Source organism: Eublepharis macularius, chromosome 6 (genome assembly GCF_028583425.1).
Source record: "Eublepharis macularius isolate TG4126 chromosome 6, MPM_Emac_v1.0, whole genome shotgun sequence".
NCBI classification, from domain to species: Eukaryota; Metazoa; Chordata; class Lepidosauria; order Squamata; family Eublepharidae; genus Eublepharis; species Eublepharis macularius.
Window position 1 is genome coordinate 24,954,293 of NC_072795.1, and position 27,373 is coordinate 24,981,665.

At 43.6% G+C, this 27,373-nt stretch overlaps 1 protein-coding gene across 1 annotated transcript in view; it reads left to right on the forward strand.

Annotated features, from left to right (window-relative positions):
* SERPINI2 (serpin family I member 2) overlaps positions 1-27,373 on the forward strand; it is a 52,338-nt gene that overhangs the window by 12,779 nt on the left and 12,186 nt on the right. The window contains exons 3-7 of the mRNA XM_054984075.1: positions 5,195-5,422; positions 9,543-9,737; positions 11,596-11,791; positions 15,977-16,074; positions 17,386-17,472. Of these exons, the coding sequence (XP_054840050.1) occupies positions 5,195-5,422; positions 9,543-9,737; positions 11,596-11,791; positions 15,977-16,074; positions 17,386-17,472 (804 nt within the window). The remainder of the gene's footprint in view (positions 1-5,194; positions 5,423-9,542; positions 9,738-11,595; positions 11,792-15,976; positions 16,075-17,385; positions 17,473-27,373) is intronic.

The window sequence follows — 27,373 nt, forward strand, 5'->3', positions numbered from 1 at the left end:
TCCTGAGTAGAGTTACCAGCAGGGCTGGTGCATCCATGGAGGCCGTGCCAGCAGCTGCCTCGAGCGCTGAAGTCCAAAGGAGGTGCCAAGCAGGCTCCCAATGACCCCCCAACCCGGAAGCGGGCCACATCCCTGTTTGCCTCTCTGCCCCTTCACCACTGCGCCCACTTTGCCTCGGCTCGGCCCTGGGCGAGCCGGGCACCCTGGCAGTGCAGCAGCGAGTGGGGAGGTGAGTGGGGGAGCAGGCCGTGTCCCTGCTCACCTCTCTGCCCCTACACCCACCTCGGCTTGGCCCTGGGTGAGCCGGGTGCCCCAGCAGCACGGCAGTGAGTGGGGAGGCAAGTGGAGAAGTGGGCCATGTCCCCACTTGCCTCTCCACCCTTCGCTGTTGTGCCTGCCTCAGCTTGGAACCAGGCCCCCGGGTGGAGTGGCAGTGAGCAGGGAGGTGAGTGGAGAAGCAGGCCACGTCCACGCTCGTCTCTCCACCCTTTTGCCACTGCGCCTGCCTCAGGTGAGGGGGATGCTCAGGTGAGGGGGATGCGTGCACATGAGGCAGGTATCTCACCTCAGACTCCATAAACCCTGGCGCCAGCCCTGGTTACCAGTCCCCCATTGGAGGATCTTCTGCTCCCAGCCTCCACCCCTCTTATCTCTTACCTGGCTGGTGGGGGGAAGGCATGGAGAATGGACCCAGGAGCTCTGTTGGGATAAATAATGCACCCCAGTATCATATCCAGTTGGGAAAATGGGGGTCGGCATCAGCCCTCCTCTCCTGCACCATGGTGCCTACCAGAATTGGGACCCAAAGCACAATTTGAGGGAGTTCTCCACAAGGATTGGCAGCTTGCTTGTAGGCCATTCCCTGTGGAGAACACATGACAAACATCACATCTAGTTTGGTCCTCAAGGACTGTTGGGCATGCAGGGCGGGAAAAAAAGAAGAAAAAGAACCATTATGTGGGATAACCTGAAGAAATTTTAACATGGAAAATTATAAGGTGGTTTTACTAAGTGTGAAAGAACTTTATCCTGTCATAAAAAAGGAGGAAACTTTCAAGATTATTAAGAAGATAAAAGTAAGATGCTGATACCCTTGCAATAATTAAATGGTACCAGAGGATATGGCCAATAGCTTTTATGTCTCAATTCTGAGGCATTTTATTAAAAGCGCATAAAAGACTGCAAAGTAATATGGTTATTGGTAATTGGACTCTTTTCCATTATGCATTGGAAGGATAAATATGACAATGTTGGCTCACATGCTAGGCTTTCAACATGCTACTGGTAATGAAATCTTTCAATACAAAAGGGGAACTGTGCATGCACATTTAGCATCGCTGAAGTCTATGCTGTCCTGCTATTCCAAGTTCCCCCTGTAGCTCTGATATAATCAGGGCTCTGACCATGCTGCATGCAGAGCATGAGCAAAGATGGAAGATGTGTTAGGTTGAATCATGCCTCTAGAGCATTTGCCAAGTCTGGCAAATCTGGGCTTGGGTATGGGTTGGTCAATAATGCTTGTTAATTGGCAGTCGAGACCAGCTGCAAATATCCCCATCTGCCTAGGAGCACAAAACAGAAAGCTATAGCAAGAGATCTGGACTGCAAAAGAGACAGAGATGATAAGGTAGTGGGTAGTATCCAGTAGTAGGTATGTGGAGATGAGAGGATCTCTCTCTTGATTAACAGATCAGGCAATTTATGGAATTGATGTCTAGTCAACTCTGTTAAGCTGCACATGCATTCACTGAAAGGAATACAGGTTCTTAGATGGGGATAGATCATGAATCAGGGGAGGAGCATCAGCTTTGTATACAGAAAGCCCCAAGTTCAAACCACGACATCTCCAGTTGGAAGGTGATGTGAAAGATCTTGGAATCCTGGAGACCCTAGTTAGTTGCTGAACATCAGACTAGACAGTAATGACTTTGATAGACCCTGGTTCAAGTTCTGACTCAGTCTAAGGCTGAGTTCAGTCCTGTGTTCATGTGTATTAATGAGCTCTTGCATAGCACCGTGTGAAGGCCAGGGTTTCCTGTCTGGCACCAAGTCTGCTACCATGACTGCACAAGTTCTGACACTACATCTTAGATGGGTGGGATTAGAAGCATCATGGTTGATCATGCTGGGAATGGATTGCCTATTATCTAACCGAGGCTGCTTGCCTCAAATTCTGCAATACAGGACTGGCCTATTTATTAGTTTAGTAACCAAAGGATTTAGCACCCAAATACTCAAAGGTAATTCATTAAAGGTAGCAGTACGGTTAGGGAATAGTTCAGTGCTGATGCAATACTATGGCATGCCCATCTCCACCCTTTTTCGTACGTTCCGTTAGAGCAGGGGTGTTGAACTCATTTGTTAGGAGGGTTGGATCTGATATAAATGTCACTTTGTCATGCCAGGCCATGTGTACCATAAAATTTAATGCCAGATACCAGAGATATAAACTTTATAAAGGGCACAAGCAAACCCAATTAATGATATTATTTTTTTACTCAAAATATAAACATGCTTCAAACATTCACACCCTTACAGCGTTTCCTTTATTTTAACAGCCTTTGATGACTAACACCTTTTGTTCTGAACTATTGAATCAAAATCTGGAGTTAAAATCTGTGCTGTAGCAATTTTGAGTATGCTGTTCAGGTGTGTGTCTGTAAGCTGAGAACATACTTTTGATTTATTGACATCATTACAGAAAAGAAATGTTCCCAGACGTTTGTTGTCCCAAACATTGAAAGAACTTTAGAATCCAAAGCATTAAGTTTGGGGTAATTTCAAAATTGGAAAAAATTGCTAATGCCAACTTCAGAAAGCTTATCCATCACACTGCGGATCAATTATTTCCATCTGTAGCTCCTCTGGAATCTTATGGATATCTATCAAATATAGATTATGGGAAATGCCAAAACCTCTGCATAGGTTTCTGAAAGCAGGAAATCTTTCTTGAAATTCATTTTTGAGTTCAGAAATGTTTCCCCTGTACTTTTCTGTGGAAATATGATCACTTGTCAGAGATTTCACGGTGGGAAAGTGTGCCAAGTTATGTTCTTGAAGCTGCTTTCCCCAAAGCTGAAGCTTCTCTTCAAAGGTATAGATGCTGTCATAAAACTCTGTCACAACTTTGTTTCAACTTTGCATCTTTGTGTTGAGACAATTCAGGTGTTCTGTAATATTCACCATAAAATCAAGATCTTGAAGCCATTCATTATCGTGTAATTCAGGGACAGCCTTCCCTTTCTTATCCTGTATTTCACTTTGTAGTTCATAGAAGCATTTCAGTACAGCTCCTCAACTTAACCACAGAAGGCATATATGGCTGCAGGGGGAGGGGGCTTCTTGTGTGCGGCACCAAGTGTTACCCAAATAGGTAGTCTCCTCTGTGATTGGGAGGAATTAGCATACAAGCAGCAGCAGCGGGGGGGGCGGGGGGCTGAGTAAGATTTCTCCACCAGTGTATATGAGGATCATTCCTCTAGAGAACTCTTAAACAAACAGGTGGGTGTTCAACGGGAAGGGTTTCTATTTACAGAGTAATAAAGGACATTTGCATAAAATACACAGCACTAACTAGAAAACAGAGAGGAAGAGGGGGAATAGTTTGGGAAACGGGTGATCGTTACCAGCCTGGAAGATCGAGGAAGTTCATAGAATAGCAGATTTGAGTGACCAGCACTTCATAACATGAAGAGAGAGGGACTCAGATCCATGTCTGAGGATGGGTGTAGGATCCAAGAACATGCACTTAGGGCTTCTGGCTGGGCAGTCCAATTATAGTGCGTAACATATCCTGAGGCAGGACTGGGTGTCTCTGCCCCAAAACAATAACGTAGTGCTTGGTCCGGAGGAGAAACAATAAAATTGGGAAAGGCTGGCTGGTGCCTTCCTAGGAGGAACTAAAGGAGAGGAACATAATCGATGACTTGCAATGGCTAGACAGGTGGGCCTTATCAGGTCCCTGAATAGCCCAAACTGGGTGAGTAGATAAGGGAAGATCAGCAGGGTGTGAAAGAAATTAAGCTCAGGAACTCCTGGAAGATCTCCTTTGCTTTACAACTTTGAACATCTCTGGGGTGTGGGGCTGATAGTCAGTCTTACCTATGACTTACATTCCAGTAATTTTCCATCTCCCAGCCAGGGGTTGGCAGCCATCTCCTGTCTTGCCAGGCATCACTTCTATGTTTGAAACACATGAGGAGAGGGGCTTATATAGCTATATTCATAAGCGTCCCTATTAGTGTGAGGGTCAGGGTCAACTGCTAACACAAGGAGATTCAGGTACCTGCTGGATTGTGTCTGAAGTGTGCAGGTCAGTGTAGGTGTGGAATAGTTGGGGGCAGCAACAGGGAAGAGATTGCTTATGCCACACTGTGTGCATTTGTGATGCAGTTCTCATCACTGTGAAAAGGGCGCATTGCTCCAATGGCACTCGTCTCTTGAAGCAGGAGCCTTTGTGCACGAAAGATGGTTGCATGCCACAGCAAATCAGGAAGACAGGTTTGCTGCTGCTGCCACAGATGCTCTTCTGGAGGCAGTGAAGGAGGCCTGGAGATTGTGGGTCTGCCTGCCTGGGAGCTTAGTATGACTGCCTGCTCCCTCAAGAGGCACAGAGGGGATTGGTGCCTGCTATTCTCTGCACAGAGGGGATTGGTGCCTACCCTTTTTTCCTTCCAAAGCTAAAGACAGGATGAGGAATGGCAGGCCTCAGGTTCGTTTCTGCTGGTAACTTCCCCCCTTCAAACCAGAGCTCTGCATTGCCGCTATTAGCCTTTGAAAACTATAGGCAGGATCCAAGCCTAGGTCTCCAAGCATCCCAATAGGTAGGCCCTTGGAACCTTAGAAAAGAGCTTAAAACTTGGGATTTGACCATTTTCCTCAAGGCTGTATACTCATCTTACATGTTGTCTTAAATACATCAGCGTGCTGGCTGGTGTGGGTGTGTGAAAGAGGAAAAGAAGTTATTCTGTCATTTGTATTGTTTCTCTGTGCTTTCTCCAAACATCATGGTCATTGTTATCAAAATGCATCAGAAACAACTCGCTCTCCTCTGCAAAACAGCCTGACTGTGGAGAGTACCTAAGACTTCAGGGAGGCTTAGAAAAACATGTCTGTATTGGACAACTACCTGTTACCTCGCTTGCTTTGTGTTCTTCAAATAAAGACATTCACTCTTAACACTTCTTTTCTTCAGGTGAAGCCTTCGCTCCACTCCAGACACTTTTCTCTGTCACCTCAAAAAGAAAAGAATTTACATTTAATCTTGCCAATGCCCTTTACCTTCAAGAAGGATTCGTGGTGAAAGAACAGTATCTCCATAGCAACAAGGAATTCTTTCAGACGGCTGTAAAGCTGGTGAATTTCCAAGATACTAAAGCTTCCGCAGAGGCCATAAGCACTTGGGTAGAAAACAAAACAGATGGTAAAAACTCACTCTGCATCTTTCTCTCATTGTTTCCTTTGCAGCACTGGCTGGTTAAGTCTTGCGGCTTTCTTGAAAGCCCAGGGGTGGTAGCTAGGAGAGTATTCTTATGAAAAATGTTGGGTAAATATGTGTTCATCCAGTCTAATTTCAGTTTGGGGGTTCTGGCATTAGAGGTAAGCATTGTTGGGTAGATGTGCCTTGGGAGGCCCTGCCATTGTGAAGGTTCGTTAATCGCAGCCTGCATGCTTTCTGTCTGGCTTAGGTACCCTCCTGGAAGGTTTGAGCTTCCTACGTTGCCTTGAATGTTGTGTAGGGTGAGACTGAGTGGCAAAATGGGTTGTCACCTGTTAGAGCGGGACCACAAGTGACGCCTGACACAAGTTGGACACTTGCCAGCTTCCCTCAAGTTTTGATGGGAAATGTAGGCAGCTTGGCGGAATTTTGGACAAGTGACAGTTGAAAAGTCCATTGGACAGCAGTCAGAGAGCCAAGCTGCGAGATCAGGAGGCCTACATTTCCCATCAAAACTTGAGGGAAGCTGATTAGTGTCCAACATGTGTCAGGCGTCACTTGTGGTCCCGCTCTTAGATGGACTCTACATGTTTAACCTGTGCCTGGAGGACAGAAAAATCACCAGGAAGAGTTTTTCCAGGATGGAGTCAGGGATTCTGGATGTTGATTATTAGCCCTTTTCTCCAGTATTGACACTATCGTTGATTCCTGAGAACCCAGACAGCATTTGTCCCAAACTCTTGTATTTATTCAAGAGTGAGCCCGGAAACCTATTTAAAGGAATCCAGAGTTGGGCCTCAACAGAGTGACATTAATTGTAGATCCAGAGGAGTTAGCCGTGTTAGTCTGTAGTAGCAAAATCAAAAAGAGTCCAGTAGCACCTTTAAGACTAACCAATTTTATTGTAGCATAAGCTTTCGAGAATCACAGTTCTCCATGATGAGTGGTTTGGAGTGTGCTGCTGGCTGGTGTGGGTGTGTAAGAGAGGAAATAACAAACTTACTGTTTTGAAAAGAAACAAGAGTTCTTTGTTATAGGAACTCCATACTCTGATAGGAAAGGAGGGGAGATAGATTTCTATCTACTCTTTAGTCTAGGGATGGAAATGGATGGCAGGACAAGTCCTGCATCCATGGTGGAAGATGGAGAGAAGAGGCAGAAATGTGACAAAGAGAGGAAGAAAAGGATGTCAGGAGGACGAAGTTCTGAGATTAGCTATCTACATATCAAAGGATAGTGCAGGGCAGTATAGTAGTAAACAGTAAACTGATGCTTTGATCTATCTTTCTAACTCTCTGTTTTGATTCTCCTCTGAAATTGAGGAAAGGGACAGCATCGAGTCCTTAAAAATTGTGTGACGCTCATGGAACGCTGGCAGCTTCATGGCGAGATTTCTGATTTCATAGTGCCATGAAAACAATATTATCACTGCCTGACATCAGAAACTGCACCATGAAGTCACCACCAGTGTTCCATGAGTGTAGCACAATTTTTAAGACATGAGGAAATGGGCCTCCTCTTCTAACAGTATTTCTGTGTGTTCCCTCTGTGTTACTTCCCAAGTCCTCCTGGTTCTTTTGATTTTTTTTTAAAAAATCGTCCATCATAACTGCAGTCATGTTCCTGTATGAATTGGCTATATTGATATTGTTTCACCTGGAGTGGAGGAGTCGTTTATGACATTGCTGGTGTCAGGTAAGACACTCTTCTTCTGTCCATCCCCTGTAGCCATTTTTAAAATGTCAAACTTCCCCTCCACTAGGAATTTGGAGGAGCCCATTGGTCAGCTTCACATGTTTTGGACAAGCCTTGTCAGTTTCCTTAGTGAACTCTCCTAAGAGTGGCTGCCACTGGGCCCGATGGACTCCTTCTCTTCTGGGGAGCTTCCTTCTCCTTTCCACAGAGCACAGATAAAGGGCATATGAACATAATATGAAGCTGCCTTGTATTGTATAGCTCAATATTGTTTACTGTGGCATCCAAAGGCTCTCCAGCATCTTAAGCAGCAAGAGATCTTTCTCACTGGCTGCTCTCCAAGATCCTTTAACTGGAATGCCAGGAACAGAACCTTGATCTTCTGCATGCAAAGCTGGGGCTTTGTTGTCCCTCTCCCTGTGCAACTGTGTGACCAAGACCCAAACCAGATGTTACTTTTTTCCCCACAACTTCATCGCAGGGACTTGCAGCCATACTACAGCTGCAAGTCACAGTGGCAAGTCGCATGTAACAGACACAGATGAGCCAAATTCTAATTGGAAGAGCAGTAGCATGTGGGATGAAGGGCTCTTGCCTCCTCTCCTGTGTCATTTTCAGCAGCCCAAATGATCTGGTGGATGTTATTCTCCAGCCCAAAGTGGCCCTGGGGGAGACCAAAGCACCTCTTCAAGTGTGCTGCTGTCCCAATCAGAATCAGACCCATCTGTGCTTTTTACACGTGAGTTGCCACAGTGACTTGCAGCTGCAATGTGGCTACACGTCCCAGTGGCAAACTTGTGAAAGAAGTAGCATCCAGTTTGGCTCTAAGTGATGCAAAATCACCAATGAACAAGGCTAGGGCCAGTATAACATTCGTTCCCTTCCCTCCGTTGATTATTTGTTGTTGTGATCTGTAAGTATCTGAAGAAATCTGCACATTGATTTTCTGCCTCTCCTGAACTTGTTAAAGATGCAGAGTCTCTCTATACAAAATCATGGCTCTCCTTGATATTCAACCCTGTCTGTAAAATTTTAAACCACTACAGGCTATCCTGTTCTGATTTGCAGCTGAAAATAATTGTTACGTATCGTATCTATTCTTTTAAACAAGAAAAGCGTTGAACGTTTAACTTGTCAAATACAATTGCAGCATTTTTCGTATTCACAGGAAATCATTACTAATGTGATGTATTGTGTTTTCTAATAAAAACGAGTTCATCTTTGTTTGGCGACATCTGTCAATAAACAATATCAGCATGTCCATTAATGCTGGAAATATCATCTTCCCATGTGATGTTTCTTCAGAGACACAAAGGAAAGGCTGTGTCTTGCTGGCAGAACATCTGCTTTGCATGCAGAAATCCGATGTTCAACCCCACCATCTCCAGTAAATAGGATCAGGTAGTAGTTGATGTGAAAGACCTGTACCAGAGACCCTGGAGAGCTGTTGCCAGCCTGAATATTGTAGATCATACTGACCTTGATAGACCAAAGGTATAGTATGAGACATCTTTATGAGTCCAAGGAACATATCCTATTTCTGTCTCCCCAGCAGCCATTAGCATAAAAAATGCATGACATGACATCATCAAGTTGTGAGTTTCCCCGCTCTCGCAAGCAGCTGTCAGCCATATAAGGTGGAAGACAGGAAACTTGAACATACGTATTTGAACACATGAAGCTGCCTTATAGTAAATCAGACCATTGGTCCATCAAGGTCTGGGTTGTCTACTCTGGCAGCTACTCTTCTGGGTCCCGGGCAGAATTCTTTCACATCACCTACTGCCTGGTCCTTTTAACTGGAGATGCTGGGGATGGAACCTGGGACCTTCTGCATGCCGAGCAGTTGCTCCAGCAAAGCCACAGTCCCTCCCTTTAACTTGTGATTAGGAACTGCTGTAGCAGAGTGGTTAAGTGGTTGGGCTGCCAATCAGCACTCTGTTGGTTCGAATCCCACTACTGCTCAGTAGGTGGCCTTGGGTAAGTCACTCCTCTCAGCCCCAGCTCCCCAGCTGGATTTTGGGAATACAAACAACAACAACAACAACAATAATAAAACATTGACTTTGTTCATCGCTCTGATTGGGGCACTAATTTGTCTAGAAGAGTGATATATATAAGTGCAGTTATTATTGTTGTTGTTATTTTGGGGAAGAGCCAGGGTGAAGGCTTAGGGCTGCTGCTTCTGGTGGCTGGTCACCTTGTTCAATAACAAGTAGCTTAATGAGGGAATTTGGCTTTGTTCTCTGAAGTCCAAACCCCAAGTCTAGCCCTCAAACATCACTTGATGGTTTTTCTTAGGACCCAGTATGCAGATTATTTTGATGGCTATGGTCGTCTCTTCTAACCAAATGTACCTTGATCAATTAAGGAGGTAGGCTGAACATGCTGATGATCATTTCCCATTTAGGTCAAATAAAGAATCTCGTTTCAAGTGAGGACCTTGGTCCCCTCACTCGACTTCTTCTGGTGAATGCCATTTACTTCAAGGGGAACTGGGAACAAGTATTCAAAGCAGAGAGCACCAGTTTGATGGATTTTACTAAGAGTGATGGATCAGTGACCTCTGTACCAATGATGCATCTTCAACTCAGAACAAAGCTCGGTAATGATAACTTGTATATATTTCTCTCCTTGAGGGTTGGATAATTCTGGTCCATTCCATTGGTGCCTCTGATGCTAGGGAACTTCAACAGATGCCGGAGTGTTGTTCTTCCATCAGTGGAGAAGTCTCTCACATTTGCAGACTGTTCCTTATGCTGGAGGAATATAACATTGCTATTAGTAGGATTATGTATGCATTCACATGTGACTAAGGTAAATGCTGTAAGACCTATTGCCAAAAACCCATATAAGAACCACTGAGACCTTTCATAAGAATTTATATGTTAATTCACAGCATACCAAGAGTGGCAAAAATGTACATGAAGAATATTGCTGCTTAAAAATTTACAGATAGACTTACAGTTCAGAGGAAGTCCATATGGTTTGCATGAACAAAACATCAAATCTTGACTCAATATTAAGAATGCATAGGACTCTGGGTGAAGCCATTAATATCCATATCCAATTGACAGTCTAAGGATCTAAAACCAAGTATCTACAGTCAAAGTGCAACACTCTAGCCACTAAACTAAACTACCCCTATTACTATACCTTGCAAGACAGATATTTAGGCAGGAGAAATGAAACTAGCTCAAAGCAGGATGAACTGCTCAATTTGAGTCTAAATCCAGCTCCAAATTGCCTTCAGATTGCCTCTTGGGCGGATTTACCTCAAGGATTCATTCATCTTAGGACTAAATCTTCACTTTTCCTGTGTGTTTGGCTGTGTATGTGACAGAGCTGACATTGTCACAGCCTGTTAATGGATAGTTCCTGTGACCCATTTCTTCCAGTATCATTTTATAACTTCCTTTCTTAGTTTTATTTTCCATTTATTTTAATCCATTAGCGGCCCAGCCCTTCCCATTATGAGCCCCATCATCAGAACGTTTGTACGACAGTATACATTTAAAATGTACTTTATTTTGGAACGTTTCATAAAAACTTAGATAGCTTTAAAACCTAAATGACAAAATACATCAATGATGTTTTTGTCAAAATAGTAAAGTAATACCGGTGACATCCCAATTAAATCGTCTGTTCCTATGCATGTCAAGTAATTTCCCTGTCTCATCTCAGATCTGGTCTCCAGATTTGTCATCTCTCTCTTTCCCCCTAAATCTAAGCAGACACATGAAATGACAAGGCACTAAGTATGAACTTTTAAATACAAATCTCAATCAGGAGGCCATTGGTGGATTTCTGTTTACTAAAGTAACAGTTCTAGCTGACAAGCTGGGCCTCTATGGTGAGCTTCCATTGAGGTAGCACCTGTTCTTTGCAATGGCTGCTGGCCCCCAAAAGTCCATAGATGTTCTTTCCTGTTTAGATTCCACAAATTGTGTAAGTCAGTTTAACTTCAAAGGGCTTTTAAAAAAATTCAATCTGATTTGGTTGCTGGGATTTTATTGGGGAGTGCTCTTGTACTGATGGAGTTAGGGATGATATACTTCACCACTACGTTGCCTTGTATACTACCTGTTGCTTTAAGTATGACCCTACAGGGTAGTTCTATGGTATCTAATATCAGTCCTAGAATTGCTTATGCTCTGTTTCAGCTTTTCTTCAACTCTGTATTGGATTTTTGCTAACGCTATGTCTTCGTAAACTTGCATTTATTTACCCCATGGCATTGTTATTGAAATCTTGATACTGACCGTATTGTACTGTACACTATGCAATCTGCCTTGAGTCTCAGTGAGAAAGGCAGACTATAAATGATATAAGTAAATGCATGTTTGTGATCATGTGTGTAGCTGCTTCAAACATACAGATGAAGCTCTATGTACTTGTGCAAATAAATAAATAAAAGTCTAGTTTGCTAGATGAGACTTCTTCTACTCTATCCTTTGTTTCAGGCCATTTTTCTGACCATAAGGTGAACTATCAGGTTTTGGAGCTGCCCTACAAAGGGAGTGAATTCAGTTTAGTTCTAATCCTTCCTGCAGAAGATGTGCCTATCGGAGAGGTAGAAAACCTCATTACAGCTGAGCTGATAAAAGACTGGTTTGCCAAGATGGAAGAGGATGATGAAGTCGAAATCAGCCTTCCTAGGTGTGTAATGAACTCATCGGTGCTCTGTGCTTTCTCATTATCCCTTTTGAACTTAAATCCCACTAGTGGGAGAGCAGGAGAATTAAGACACTGAAAAGGGCAAATAGATTTACTGACCTTGGAGCTTTGCACTTATTTAAACTAATGGCAGTTTATGCTTAGTAATTTCTCCAGTGAGTTTCAGTGAGGAGAAGGCCTATATTAGAGCTGTCAGGTACCAAATTTCCATGCTGAGGGACACTGTGAAGCTGCAGATTGGGGTGTTAGAACAGCCAGATTGTTTCCAGAAAATGAGAAATATATTCCAGCAGTGTTTACCAATGAAGTTCCTATTTTCTGGAGCCTTGTTTTGGCTGTATTCAGACATGACAATAAACTGTGATTTGACCAAACCCTGGTTAGTTGAGATGCCTGGGGTTTGTTGGTTGGTACCAAACTAGGATTCCAAACTACCATTTGTAGCTTGTTTGTCTACCTGAGAGGGAAAGGAAAGGAGGCTGAAGGCAGAAGACAGCTTCTTTACCATCTGCCTTCCTTCTCTTGTCACTGGTGGTGGCTTGCCATCACCTTCTTCTTTCCCTCCCCGCAACTGCCACTGCTGGTGTCTTCTCCCCTGCAGATCTAGTAATATATTTTTGGGGCTAGACCACTCAGAAGATGGTAGTTTGGTTTTTAAAGAAAAATTTCCCTTGCTTTCAGATATTTTTGTGTGTGCGTGCACGCACACGCACACGCACACGCACACGCACACGCACACGCACACGCACACGCACACGCACACGCACACGCACGCACACCACTCTCCTATTTGTACATCGTCCTGTTATATGGATATTTTTGATTTGCAGTCTGGGGACATGTTCAGAATAACATGGGTTTTTTTTCTTTACAACTCATAAGACTATGAGTCTGTCTACACAAAACATCTTATGCGGGGACATTCAAGTGACTTTCTGTGTGGTCTTATATTCAAGTGTACTCTGTCTCCCTAGCAGTGCATGTATATCCACTATGGGAGAACAAGTGTAAGATCTTTCATTTGATCCTACTCATGCAAGATGTCTTGTATAAAGATACTCTGTGTATATGCTGGGAATGGGAACCGGTGTTTCAAGTTTATCCTGGGCCTGGGGGAATTGTGTGTGTTCCTATGAATACGAGGGAGGCTCAGATGTGGGAGCTTTGACTGGGGGTCTAGCTCTCAGTGGTCCTGACCATAGAATAAAGAAGTAGTGGGTGGAGGATATTAATACTCTAGTTCTTACCTCCCAGCAAAGAATAAGAGAGGTTCCTCTAAGAATCGAGCTGTCTGTAGAAAAGGTGAGGCACTCAGGCTTATTATTAAAACAGGGATGTCACAATAATAGAAGTACATCCCTGTTTTCAACTGTGAATTGTTGGAGGGTATGGAAACAAGGGAGGCAAGAGGCATTGCAAGATTCATTCAGATTGAAGATGAGGGAAGCAGAATTCAGAGAGATGCTAATAAGGATTAGTCCCAACAGCCCTCATAGACAGGGGCACACTAATCTTTCCTATGGTTGCAAACCTCCAGCTGAGGGCTGGAGTTGTCCCAGAATTATAACTGGTTTCACACAGTATTCAGGAAATCAGTTCCCTGGTGAAAATGGCAGCTTTGACAGGTGGACTGTGTGGCATCATATTCCTGCTGAGCTGCCTTTCTTCCTCAGGACAGGCCCCCAGATCTCCAGGAATTTCCCAACCTGAACTTGACAATGCTACCCCCCTGCCCCCGGCACACAAAATATAAGCAGAGAAGCAAAGCTGATCTACAGCGATTAATATTGTCTGCACACACAGTCAAGGCAATTATCGCAATACCGTGCTCCTAATGAAATTGACAAATCGTGGCTGTCCTTTCTGTTATACAACATTTCAAGGAGGGAAGGAGAAATCCAAATTTGTTCAATAATAGTAAATCAGCTAAATTTATTATGGCTGCCAAAGCTGAACTTCATTAAAAATACCATAAAATCTTCATAGACATACATATATACTTTCCTCAAGAATGCTAATATGCTAGTTCTCGTTTCTTAGAAAAACAAAAGAATGTCCCATCTCAGATTCTAGCTATCTGAGCCCCTTTGTATGGACAACCAAGCTGTGAGTTTGGAGTCTGGCTATTGTGAGTGGGTCTGTTCTAGGGTTGTTACAGGGGGTGGAATTTCTTTTTCTGAAGTATGGTAATTGGTTTCTCTCATTCTCTTTTCTTCTTCCAAAAGAGGAATTATCTTTATCTCTGAGGTTTTTTTAAACCATGTGATAGTACAGATTTCCTCACCTGCAGATTTCTGCCTGTACTATGATACTAAGGACACAAAGCAGTCTGATGTAGCAAGGATATGTTCAGATAAGTCCTGGCTTGTGTTTGTTGCTTTTTAAAAGCTCACCTTGTTCTTAATTTTTCAACTGTGCTTGTAGTATATAAATAAATTAAGAGGAATTAAGAGAATTCCACTTAACAACCCTAGTCTGTTCTTCAGGCTTGGACCTCAGTGGCAAGTTGAGGGCGTAGAGAGCATTTGACAAAAGAATAGTAATGGTTCTTCATACTTTGTTCTTAGGAAGTACCCATCAGAGCTTTTTTTTTAAAAAAAAAATAAAATAAAAAAGATAACCGGAAGGAAAGTAATGTGTCTGTGTGTGATGAAAGAGGAACTTAGATTCTGGCAGAGACTGCTGTGAATTGGCTGCAACGAAGAGCAGGAGGTTGGATCTAGACTAAATTTTCCACTCATGCAAGGCACTCTTGTCAGTGGAACAAAACATTCCTTCCTCCTTTCATCCCAGTGCAGTCCACTGATCTTCAAATACGACTTCCGAATGACAAAGGACTCTCAGGAATACCATAACAGGTAGATTGGGGGGTCTGCCACAGGAATTGGTGGAAATTACACCATCCCTTCCATTAGTGAAAAAAATGAGATGCGATTCATGATCGTATTCTGCAGGACCTATTGTGGAGTAGCTGACCTGCAGGAACACCTCTTTCCATCCACCTGTGCTCTAATTTTATATTTGCAAAGAAAATGCTCCCAAATGCCACACGTCTCCACAATTCTCTCCTCCAAAGGGAACCAATCCAAGTAATGGTCTTTGGCCCTTCTCAGCACTCAGACAAATGAGAAGTACGTAAGAAGAGAAACATTAATTGCCTGCAATAGGGGGGGGGAACCCCCACAAATGAAATCACCCTAGGTCCAAACCAAAATATAAGCAGGAAAAAAAGTTGGCCTTGAACAATTAATATTACATGCTTGGTAGATCACTGATTAACAGTATTGCCAGAGGCCTTGGAGGTGGCAGTTTGATTGGAAAGGGCTCCATAAACCCACATGGTCTTCTGCCAAATCCCATTGCCATAGATGCTGCTCATCTGTACACCCATCATTTGCATCTGGGGTGAGGGGAGCTGTGGGCCAGGTGGGAATGCTCAGGGAATGCAGATTTGACCCTGGGCTCATCAGATCGCTCATTTAATCGAAACTTATAAGCAAAAACAAAATCCACTGTTGGTTCATAACAGAGATTGCTTCCCTACAGGATCAAAAATGTGAACACTCTTGACTTCCCTTAGTCCTGGGCATGTGTGGATATGTACAAAACAGATGTACATAGGTACACAAATTCTATAACTGTGATGCTGTTGTGGTCATGGCAATTGCTGTGATTGGCCACTCAGCTCTATCACAGCGGTTAAGTGGTTTGGCTGCAACTTAGTACTGGTTTGAATCCTGCTATTGCCATGAGCTCAGTAGGTGGCCTCAGAGTGGTAAGCCAAACCTCTCAGCCCCAGCTCCCCAGCTGTATTGTGGGGATAGTAACAACACTAACTTGTTCATCACTCTGGGTGGAGTACTAATCTGTATAGAAGAGCAGTATATAAGTGCAGTTGTTGTTGTTGTTGCTGCTGCTGTTGTTGTTGTTATCCATGAACATCAAAGCCATGCACTATATTATCCGAACACACGAATATTTGGGTAAAGTCAAGGCTGATTGCATGAAGTACTATGCCTCTTGGGTCAAGTTATGAACAGCCTGTGCTTGATTTCCTCCCAGTGTAAGCAAATGTAGAGTGCTTCGCTTTGGCTGGATCATGCCCATAGCATGGCAGATTGACAGGCTTTCTTGTGGAATCACCTTCTATATTTTCAATCCCTGTAGGTTTAAAATAGAGCAAAAACTGGATTTGAAAGAAACTCTCCAGGCTCTCAACGTGATCGAGATATTTAATAATGGATGTGACCTTTCTGGATTAACAGGTGCTTTGATTCATTGTGCTGATGTTGCTGTTGAGAAAGTTTTATCTCTGTTTTCAGTCCTCATTGTCTGCTGTAATAATGTACTTTTAACTAAGTGTGTTTCAGCATTTGCTCAAGGACATAGTAATGCCCAATGTTTTCATGTTTGTTTGTGTATGTGTGAGGTGCTGCTTTTTATTTAGCATTAGAATACTTTAGAGTTCAAGTTAAAGCATGAATAGAAACTGAATACAGAACACACTAACCGCTGAGATAACGTTTTAACTAAAATTCAAAATAGATTTGTGGACTCCTCATAACCCGCAGAATTTTGAAAGAAACCAAACAGTTTTAATACTAACGAATACCCTCACAGGATTATGCCCCTAGTCACAGAAATTTTTCTCTGAAGTGAAATTCAAACCAAAGTTGGGAGGTTGTTCCCATCTTAGTTCATTTTCTCATGAACATCTTTCAGACCATGAGGCTGTCACTGGATAACATTCAAAGCCAGTTGGGGGTTCCTCCTGAGGAAAAACTTCTAAAGAATTTCGAAAGAAGCTGAAGAAACTTGATATGGAATTTCTGAGGGAGTATTCACAGATTATGGGCCTAAAACTGTGAAAAGCAAACTAGATGATACACTATCCCCAGGGATGCCACTGCCATTTTTACTCAGGAATTCCCTCACTTTACAAATGCTGTACAGAGGAACTTAGGTTCATGATGACCATGGCATGGGAGAAGGAGCTCTTGTATTTCCACCCCCACTGTTTTCAAGAGCCTAAATGCCCTGCATTGGGCTCTTAAAAGTGGCATGGAGGTGAGATAGGAGTCCCTCCCTCCAAGCAGAACCAGGCCCCTATAGCATTTGTAAAGTGAGTGAATTCCTGTGGTAAAATGGCAACAGCGTATCTGAGACATCCCTTGGGATGCCATATTGACTAGTTTGCCTTCCCCTCCCTGGGTTGGAATAGTAAAAAAAAAAAAATCAGTGCTGGGAAGGCTTTTATTTTGGCTGCTGTCTGCATAAATGATTATGACAGCAGGCCTTTTGACACTCCATGTACTGAAAAGTGACAAAAACTGCATTGAACTAGGATATGGGGAGCTGCGATGTTTGTTCTATATGCCCAGGTGTGATGGAAATGCATTCTATCACTTCTTACTTCTGGTCAATTTAACTCAACCATTGTGGCGAACTGGAGAACTGAGGAGATTCTTAGTTGGAACAATCCATGTTTTTCTAAGGTTGTTTGTACTGAAAGGAATTAAATGGATCCTTGCATTTTCCCCATGTACAGACTCTTCATTGTTTATTTCTTCCCTCAGATTCTGCTGACGTACACATTTCTCAGGCTATTCAGAAAGTCTGCATTGAGGTGAACGAAGACGGGAGTGAAGCAGCGGCATCGACTGGTAAGGACATGACAGAACGCTTATTCAGCTTACCAGGATTGATTCTAATCAATGTGTCATTCTCACCACTGTGGAGCCTGTGGCTAGGGAGAAAGAAGTAGGGAGCTGTCCAGCATTGAAAGGAAGCTGGTGCTAAGGCAGGGTCCCATAAGGAACTGCTGAATTGTCAGGGGGGAGCTGTCCACACAGTAAAGAGGAAACAGGAAGGTCAAGGGTTGCACCGGCAACAATAGATGGTTTCAAGAGCAGATTTTGCAGTGCAGTTCTGGCAGATCAGTGGAAGACTAGACCTCCAAAGCCCTAAAGTTGGAAACGTGTTTAAGCAAAATCAGATTCTGGGAGCTAAACACTGACCATCCTATACTGAATTTTAGGGCTTTGGGCATCCCATCCCACCAGTACGGCTAGTTTTTGGTGTTGAAGCCAGGCTAGTAAGAAAGTGTTGAGAATATCAGAGTGAAGCAAGGTATTTATTGGGGAGAGTGTGTGTGTGTGCCCAAAGTTTATAGCTATTCTGTTACGGGCTTAAAAAAAAATAGAACACTTTACCTAGTGCTTCTGGCTGAACATCCCAGGAAAGATGGAAAAATTGGTCACCTAGAAGCCAGTCCTCTCACCTTCCTCTAGATCTTTCCCCTTATATCTCCACAACAAAAAAGGTTGGAACTTTTTAAAAAGTAAAAGCTTAGAAATTCAGAGAAGCCAGTAGTTCATAACAATAGATCAAATAAATGTTAGTGCCACTGGGGGGGAAAGCCTGAAAAAGCCCTCCCATGTTGCAGAGGGGGGAGGCAGGTATTCAAACAATTGCCTATTCAACCAGGCTGCATGTGAAGGTATATGTGTGAAGAGCCCATTGTGCTGTGCTGCAATGTTATAAAGGAATATGGTGAAGAATGGGTCATGAACAGATGAATTATCAGACAGAAAACCAGTTTCCTGTTCTTGACTGGCAAACATGGCATGAGCTAAACCAGTCGCTGTATGAGCATCCACAATTCTCTCTAGAGGGTAGAAATCTTCCTGACTCTCACTTCTCATCTAAGCTGTTTCTTTCTTAGGCTTTGGAAGCTGGTAGGGATTCACAATCATTTTGACCTATTCTATTATGAGAGAGTTTGGGGAGCAAAATAGGGTCTGTTTATGTATGGGAAATTCATGAAAGTCAATCCTGGGGTGACGAGACCAAAACTGAAATCACATAGAAGTGTTGGTGTGGACACGCTGTATAGCTTTCTCTTAAGTAAGGATATTCAGCAGGCCTAAATGAGTTGAGGAAGAATTTTAAAAATAGTCACTGTGCTGAAGACTGGGGGAAGTGGCAACGCAAGTGGGATTTTAAGCCCTTTCATCCTATGCCATTTCTCTAATCTAAATTTAGCGAGAGGCAGAAAAGCAGCTGCATGGGATAGCTAACTGGTTAAATAAATAGTGGAAAACCCTGATATCAAGTCTGTTAAAAGGAACTTTAAAAGGATGGTTTGTCCCAAAAGACGTGAGAGGAGAAATTCACCTCAAGATGATAGTAATATGAGAAATAGGCCCTTGTTTAAGATGAGACAACCAATGATGTTATTTCTTAAGCCTTCTGTTTCCTTTTGGTCAGCATTTAATTTAGGCAGAACACATTTGCCCCAAAGTGAAAGGTTGTAAAGGTCAAGAGACCCAGAGGACCTGTTTTGCAAAAAGGTTATGATAATTAATGGCTTTGTACCCATTCAGACACATTGCAATTCATTTAGTGTTTCTCAGTTGTCTGGGACAATGTAAATATGTTGTCTGAATATCGATGATTGTAAGGTTGCCATTGTATGCATACAGCAAGAGCCAGAGTGGCATACTAGTTAGAGTGTCAGACTAGGGAAACTTGGGTTTGAATTCCCATTCTGCCATGGGACTGCCATGGGACTTCTGATTAGGGTTGATTCTGAACTTTTGAAATCAGCTGTTTTAACCTGAAAACCCACATTTTGGCTATTTGCATCTCCTGTATGCAAATCAAATGCACAATTCTTTATTTCCACACCACTTCCTCATATTGAATTTTCCCTGTAAAATGTATGCATTTTCCAGTGCTATTTGTGCATCGGAATATCAGCATTGTACTTACATTATATGTGTAAATGACATACTATATATACTGTATATACTAATGTTTAAATTACAGATAAAGTTGTAGAATATGTGTACAGAATACAAAATGATTCTACAAAACCAACAGCAAAAAACACCCCAGAGAACTGAAATGATGGGTGAAAATCAAACAACTATAAAAAGAAGAAAATTAAAGAATATTCACTCGCTGTGTGTACATACGTAGGAGTGGAATATAATTTTCTCAAGTTATTTTTCAGAAACTTCATTGAAATGAATGGCAGTTGCCCAAATGCAGCATAATCCACCAGGGAGTGCAAGTCCAATTCAAATTAATGGGAACAGTATAAGAGTAGACAGATAGCTTTTATGAGACTGATTGGCTAGGTACAGGATTCAATGTTGTGCCCAATGAATAGATAACAGCAAAAAACTAGGTTAATTGTACTGATATAAGAGCTGCCCTCCATGACATTATCTAGACCACTTTCAAAGCTAACAGCAACTGATCATCTACACATACCACAGCAGCAAAATCCACAAGCCATTCATTCAGTGAAGAAATGACATAACAGGACTACGGCTTTTGGGTTTATGTGACCGAGAAACAATATGGTTAAGAGAGGCAGGACTCTAATCTGGAGAACTGGATATGATTCCCCAGGGTTCTTTTTCAGGGGGAACGCAGGGGAACGGAGTTCCAGAACCTCTTGAAAATGGTCACATGGCTGGTGGCCCCGGCCCCGGATCTCCAGACAGGGGGGAGTTTAGATTGACCTCCATGCCAGCAATCTAAACTCCACTCTGTCTGGAGATCAGGGGGCGGGGCCACCAGCCATGTACCATTTTCTCAGAGGGCAACCCACTGAGTTCCACCACCTCTTTTCCCAGAAAAAAAGCCCTGTGATTCCTCATTCCTCCACTTGAAGCCAGCTGGGTGGTCTTGAGTAAGTCACAGCTCTCTTAGAGCTCTTTCAGCCTCACCCATCTCACAGGGTGATTGTTGTGGGGATAATAATGACATACTTTGTAAACCGCTCTGAGTGGGCATTAAGTTGTCCTAAAGGGCGGTATATAAATCGAATGTTATTTTGATGATGAATGCTTGGTGCTCCTTCTAAGGAGGCCAGAAAATCCTCTTGTTAGTTTATTAAAATATATATACCCCACCTTTCCTTTGTGAATCAAGATGGCTTACACTTACAAACATACAAACAGTAAAACTCAAGTAACCTCTCCCCTAAATGCCTGCAAACTACACCCCATTAATGGTCCTAGTGAATAAAATGGCTTTACAACACCTCCTACAAACCTCTAGATATGGTGTCCTCCTCATGTTATCAGAGAGCCTGGTCCATAGGGTTGTAGCTACTATAGAATAAGTGCAGGCTGTAGTAGATACCAGGCAGGCAACTTTAAGCTGGGGGACAGACAAGAGTTGAAATTATGCATGCTAATGTGCTTTTCACTGAGGTAGACCACGGATTTATCTAGCTTAGTATTGTCTAATCTGACTGATAGTAGCTCCCCAGTGACTTCTGCAGATAAAGGTTTTTCCCAACACCTGCACCTTTAACTGGAGATGCCAGAGTTTGAAGCTAGAACCATCTCCCTACAAAATACCCTGATCCATACCTCCTCCCAAGTGACTGATAAACCAGAGAACTGTTGACCATTTCCCTCTTGACTTTTCCTGAGATTCATAGATTTAGCAATGTTAGTGTTTTCCTGGATTTTTCAGTGATCCTGGTTACTAGAGAGATACTGAAAGGCTGTCAAATAACTGCCAGCTGGTAACTCTATGATATTCACAGAGTTCGGTTATATGTGGGGTCAAGAAGGAAGTTTCCCCAGGCTGGCTCGGCTCCCTGGGCTGGATGTCTTTTATTCCCTCTGCAGTATGTAGTATGGCTTGTGTACACGTTGTCTAAGCTATTACTCCCTAAGCACCTAATACAGTTCATCTGCTCTTTACGTATGACACATTGTCATCTGGATTGTGTTGGGTTGATCTGTGGGTGACTGGTAGAATGAGGATCCTAAATTTTCTGTACAACCCTAATCAGAGTTACACTTTCTGAAGCCTGTTGCCGTCAATGTGCTTAGAAAAGTGTGACTCTGCTTCGGATATCCCTGTTAGGCAGGGGTTTGAACCATGTCCTCATGCATATCCATTACTTGACCCTTCGATGATTGACAGCTGAATGTGTGAACTGACTCCTCTGAAAATGTGTCTTTGAGGCCACTTTGGATCCATATATCCCCTTTTTATTCTGCCTTCTAAGGAGCTCAGGGCAGTGAACATGATTCTTTTCTCCTCACATCAGCTCTGTGAGATAGGTTAGGCTGACTGGCCCAAGGGCACTCAGTGATACTCATGACTGAGAGCCAAGCTACAAGTGACGCCTGACACAGGTTGGACACTTGTCAGCTTACCTCAAGTTTTGACGGGAAATGTAGGCATCCTGGTCTTGCAGCTGTAATGGAGAGCCAAACTGTAAAACCAGGACACCTACATTTCCCATCAAAACTTGAGGTAAGCTGACAAGTGTCCAACCTGTGTCAGGTGTCACTTGTAGCTTGGCTCTGAGTGAGTATGGTTGTCAGGTCACCGCTGGCAACCAGTGGGAGTGGGGGGGATGAGAGGACTTGTCAGGTTGCAGAGGATCCCCAGAGATGCCATTACATTGCCAGTGACGCACTGACATCACTTCTGGGTGCATGCCAGTGTGTTGGGCTGCTGCCATCATCCTCCCATTTCCCGCCGTTCCCCTCTGCCAGGCAGCTGAGTGGCAGCAGGAGATCCCCTGCCATCAGCAGGAAAATGGTGAGCCTAGAGTGAGGGTATTGTTAAGCTATGTCCCCAGTCCTCCCTAACCCCTAAAGCATACCGACTTGCCATTGAGGGACATGAAAGTTTTTTTTTGCCATGGCTATCAGGCGATTCAACACAACAAGTGCGGCAAGGCTGCAAAAATATTGGTAGAACTACGTCTCTAAGACCTGACTCCTCTCAGGGCCCAATTTGTCTCAAGGGGCTAAATAGGCCTTGAATGTGATGATTGCCAGCTGCGCTGCCTATTTCATATTGTGTCTTTTGTACGTAAGTGGCACAGGCATGGTACAATTTGCAAAAAAAAAAACCATTACAAATTATTTCCCACACTTAGCAAAGGTCTTAACAAACAATTGGAAATACGTGGATTTTATTTTAATAGCACAATCTGATGGCATCGTATTTTTCTCCTCTTTAAGGCCATGTATTTAAGCCACTCTTCCCAAGCACATTCTGGAATTGATGTGGCCCATTTTCAACTTTCTGCTTGACAAATGCCTGTGGGGAAGGTAATAACTATAGTTAACAGCAAATATAGTCACAAATATGCCCTTGAAACGAGTTTCAAAATGGAGAGCCACATCTTGAGTTTTCGACTTGTTCAGCTGAATGCATCTCTATCAGGTTATTATCCTTGATAGCTTTTGCTAAATCCCTAAAGAAAATACCATATTATAAAACAACGACACGGTGTATGAGAATTTTCTAGTAATGGCTCAATTGCCTTTTGATGATTTGTAACTAAAGAAGAAGAAAAAAAAAGGACTGCCGTAATTCATTTTCCACTTGCTAAGAGCTGGTCAAGAACAGTAGGTGATCTGTAAAGTGAAAGACATTTAACAGGATTTAATGTCTGTTTCTCTCCTGCGTCAGATTTGGGATACTGAGATGATGGCACACTGTGATCTGATCTGTTACAGGAACTCTTCTTGGTTAATAAAAAGTATCAACAGTCAAAACTAATCTGTGAAATATTCAGTTACCATATTACACAGCCATCACAATCCATTCAATGCATAAACATGTAGTGTGCGTTTAGATCAGGGCTCATTTTGAGGGGGAATGCGCAGGAACGCAGTTCTGGCACTTCCCCAAAGAGGTCACATGTCAGGTGGCCTCGCCCACCTGACTCTCAGCCATTTAGGGCCCGTTTCAGCCTGGATTGGGGCTGAAACATCCCGGATCAGGCCTCTGTTGGGTGGTGGATCACTCTCCCACTCAGCAGCGGCCTGATCCTGACCATTTTGGGCCCCTTTTCTGCCATTTTCAGTTTTCTGCCATTTTCAGCCCCTTTTTGCCATTTTGGGCCCAATTTCGGCCCTGAATGGCTGGGATTGGGTCCAAAACAGCCAGGATAGAAGATATCAGGGGGTGTGGCACATGCAAATCAGTTATGCTAATGGCACACTTCCGGTGATGGCAAGGGGCGTGGCATATGCTAATGAGTTATGCCAATGAGTTCCTCCAGCTCTTTTTCTACAAAATGACCCCTGGTTTAGATTATGAAATAATTTTGCCACTGGAATATCCCACCAGCATAGATGGGATGGAAGAAAGCTTTGCAAATAGTTCAAAGGGCCCATGTGGTGTGAGACAGAGTGGTCATATGGTTAGTGTGTTGGAGAGAGCATGGAGAGACACCACTTCATATCCTTCCTCTCCATGTAAAATTCACTGTCTGGCCTTGGGCCTCTCCCAATTTGGCCTGCTTTATTTTTTTTTCTTGCTTGCTGTGAGGATAAAATGGAGAATGGGAGAACCATGTCTTGGTGGGGATTCCTATCTTCTTGGAAGAAGGGTATGGCAAATATATCTTAAAATAAGGGTATACTCTGAAGTAAGTCCTACCTATTTAAGTATTTCTTACTCCCAAGTAAGTATAGCGTTAGTGTCTAATAACATCCATAAAGTGTTTTTCTTTAAGATTTCTACAATTGTCACCTCATTAACTATATCTTGATCCTGTTTCCCTGCTCACTCCAAATTTGTGCAGATATATGTGGCCCATAAACCTTATCCCTGTCAATTCAAATACTGATGCACAGCACCAACCCCTTCCCTCAACCTCCTAGGGCCATTCAGCCAGTTTGGTGTAGTGGATAAGAGCAGCGGGACTCTAATCTGGAGAACAGGTTTGATTCCCCACTCCTCTGCTTGTAGCCAGCTGGGTGACCTTGGGTCAGTCACACCTTCTAGAAGCTCTCTCAGCCCCACCCGCCTCACAGGGTGATTATTGTGGGGATAATGACATACTTTGTAAACTGCTCTGAGTGAGCGTTAAGTTGTCCTGAAGGGCGGTATATAAATAGAATGTTGTTATTGTTGTCGTTCTTGTGGTTATCATCACCACCACCATCATCATCATGATATGGAGGTTGTCCACCCCCAAGAAGATTCCTGTCAGTTGCTAGGCTTGAGCTTATCCCATTTAAAGCCCGCTCCCAGCCTCTGCCCCCTGCTGCTAATCACCTGGCTGGTAGGGATAAAAGGCCCTAGGGAATGGGGCAAGGAGGCAAGAAACCTCTGGGCTAATGTGCAGCAGGAGTGCTCCCCATGCTTGCAATTGGCCCCTGTAAAGGGCAGAAGTATGCCCACCACTGGGCGCAATGATATCACTTCCATCGTCGCATCTGCAGCGAGAAAATCAACAAGGTAAGAGCCAGGTCCAACTTTCACTGGGAGGTTTAGGGGACCTGGCAACCCTACCCTCATTGATCCTTCAGGATTAGGCCTCTTTATAGAACCCACACTGGAACAGTAAATGTGAAGCAAGAGAGCAAAGATTCATTATCTTGACCAATAAGACAAGTGCCCCCCCAAATTCCTGCTTACCAGTTAATCCCACATTGTTGCCAAATGGAAGGCAGACAGGAAATTCTGCAACAAAAATATTCCAACTAGAGAACGAGGGTTTTGAATGGCCTTCCCCTCTCAACTTCTCTCATTGGCTAAAGTGTGCAGTATTTATTTCTCCCTCCCCCCCCCCCCGCCCCACCACCACCAAATGACCGATGCCTCCAATTTAGGGTAGCCAGTATCTGGAGATCTCCCACAATTACAACTGATCTCCAGGCAACAGAGAGCAGTTCCCCTGGAGAAAATGGCTGCTTTGAAAGGTGAACTGCACGGAATTATACCCCACTGAGGCCCCTCTTCTCACCAAACCCTGCCCTCTCAAGGCTCCACCCCCAAAAGCTATAGGAATTTCCCAACCTGGGCCTGGCAACCCTTCTCCAGTTATCTGAAGGGAACAAAGTTGCTGACGGATAAAAAAGGTGCTTTTGTGCACTGCGCCCAGCCAGGCAGGGTTGTCATCCTTGAAAAACATTATGTTTTCAACCAATACCTCAAACTCTCTTTTTTAGGTACCATACAGTTTAGAAAATGTAGCTTATTTCAAAACGACTCTGCTCTATAAAACACACAGTCCTACATCAGTAAAATTCTATGGGATACATAAAAAATTCACAGCTCTCCATAAATCATCACTTGAGTTTATAAGACCAAGACTGCACTGCACGTTTCCCCTCCCAAATCTTCCCCTCTTCTATTGCTTTCCATATTCATGGGGAACATCATCATCCATCCTCTTGAAACTTTGATTTTATCTTTGATTTCTTAGTCTTTTCTTGCTCTCTCTGTTCAATCTGTTGTCAAACCACACTGTGACTTACTTCTCTCTGCACAGCATAGTAAAAATCCATCCGCAGATACTCCAGTGAAAACTCTTGTTCATTCCCCAGACCTCTTCCTACCTTGACTACTGCAGTCTTCTTCTTTAACATCTCTTATGACTGCATTTCTCTTACCTGTCTAGAAGTCTGCTGTTCAAATAACTCACCAAAATCATACAACTCCCCTTCACATAACTCTGCAACCCCTGAACCCACAACTCCTTAAATCAAGGATCCCCAAACTTGTTGAGGCTGTGGACTATTTTGTAATTTTGAGAATGGGGAGTAGGTGCCATTACAAAATGGCTGCTGTGGGGTGGGGAATCACAAAATGGCTGCCATGGGATGCAAAGGCCAGTTACAAATTGTTGAGAGATTGTAAGCCAACCATCTTCCTATGACCAGAGGCAGCTGTTTCTGAATGGCTGCTTCCTACAGACACAAGAGTGATGTGCTGTCTGGGCTCCTTTGAAGCACCAATGAACAGTGTGATCCTAAGCAGAGTTACTTCAGTCTGTGTCTATTGAAATCAATTGGCTTAGACTGGAGTAACTTTGCTTAGGATTGCACTGGAAGTGTAGGAAAGGTGAGAATGGCCCTTTGCTTTGGGAAAGAGACCCTTTGTCAAAGAAGCAAATGGTCACGATGAAGCCCATTGACAGAAGCCATATTGGACGTCGTTGTGCTAGCCTTAACTTTGAACATGTCTGTGGAATTGCTCCACCATACTTTTTTGTTCCGTCCAAATGCATCTGGGCCCATGAACTTTCTGTTCCAATTCCATCACATTCACCAGACCCAAAGTGTTCTTGGCCAACCTGTCATGAGTCATGACTCCCACTGACTATCTCAGTGACTCTGACTCAGAGTCCTCAGGGGAGGAGCTCGAGGAGCCCAGATTGGAGGCTGAGGAGGACCAATGGGACCAGAAAGGGCCCAGGACTGTAGAGATGAGGATGAACTGCCACTAGCAGAGGACATGCTGCCAGAAAAAAAAAAACATGCCACCAGCCTCTGAACTAGCTGCTAGATCTCTACCAGTAGGACTCAAACCTGGCCCCCTAGGATTCTCTCTCACTCTGCAGGAGCAGGAGTGGCAGAAGGCCCAGGCTGAGATGGCATAAAGGAGGTGAAGGGCCAGACTGGCTGCACTCAACCTCCCTGTAGATCCAGAGCGCAGTGCTGAGAGTGGGCTGTCCTCGCAAGATGCTAGCCAACGCACAACACAGCCTTAGAAACTCCAGCACCTGCCAGCGGCGTAGCTGGACCCAATTACTTCCCAGACTACTTTTGTTGC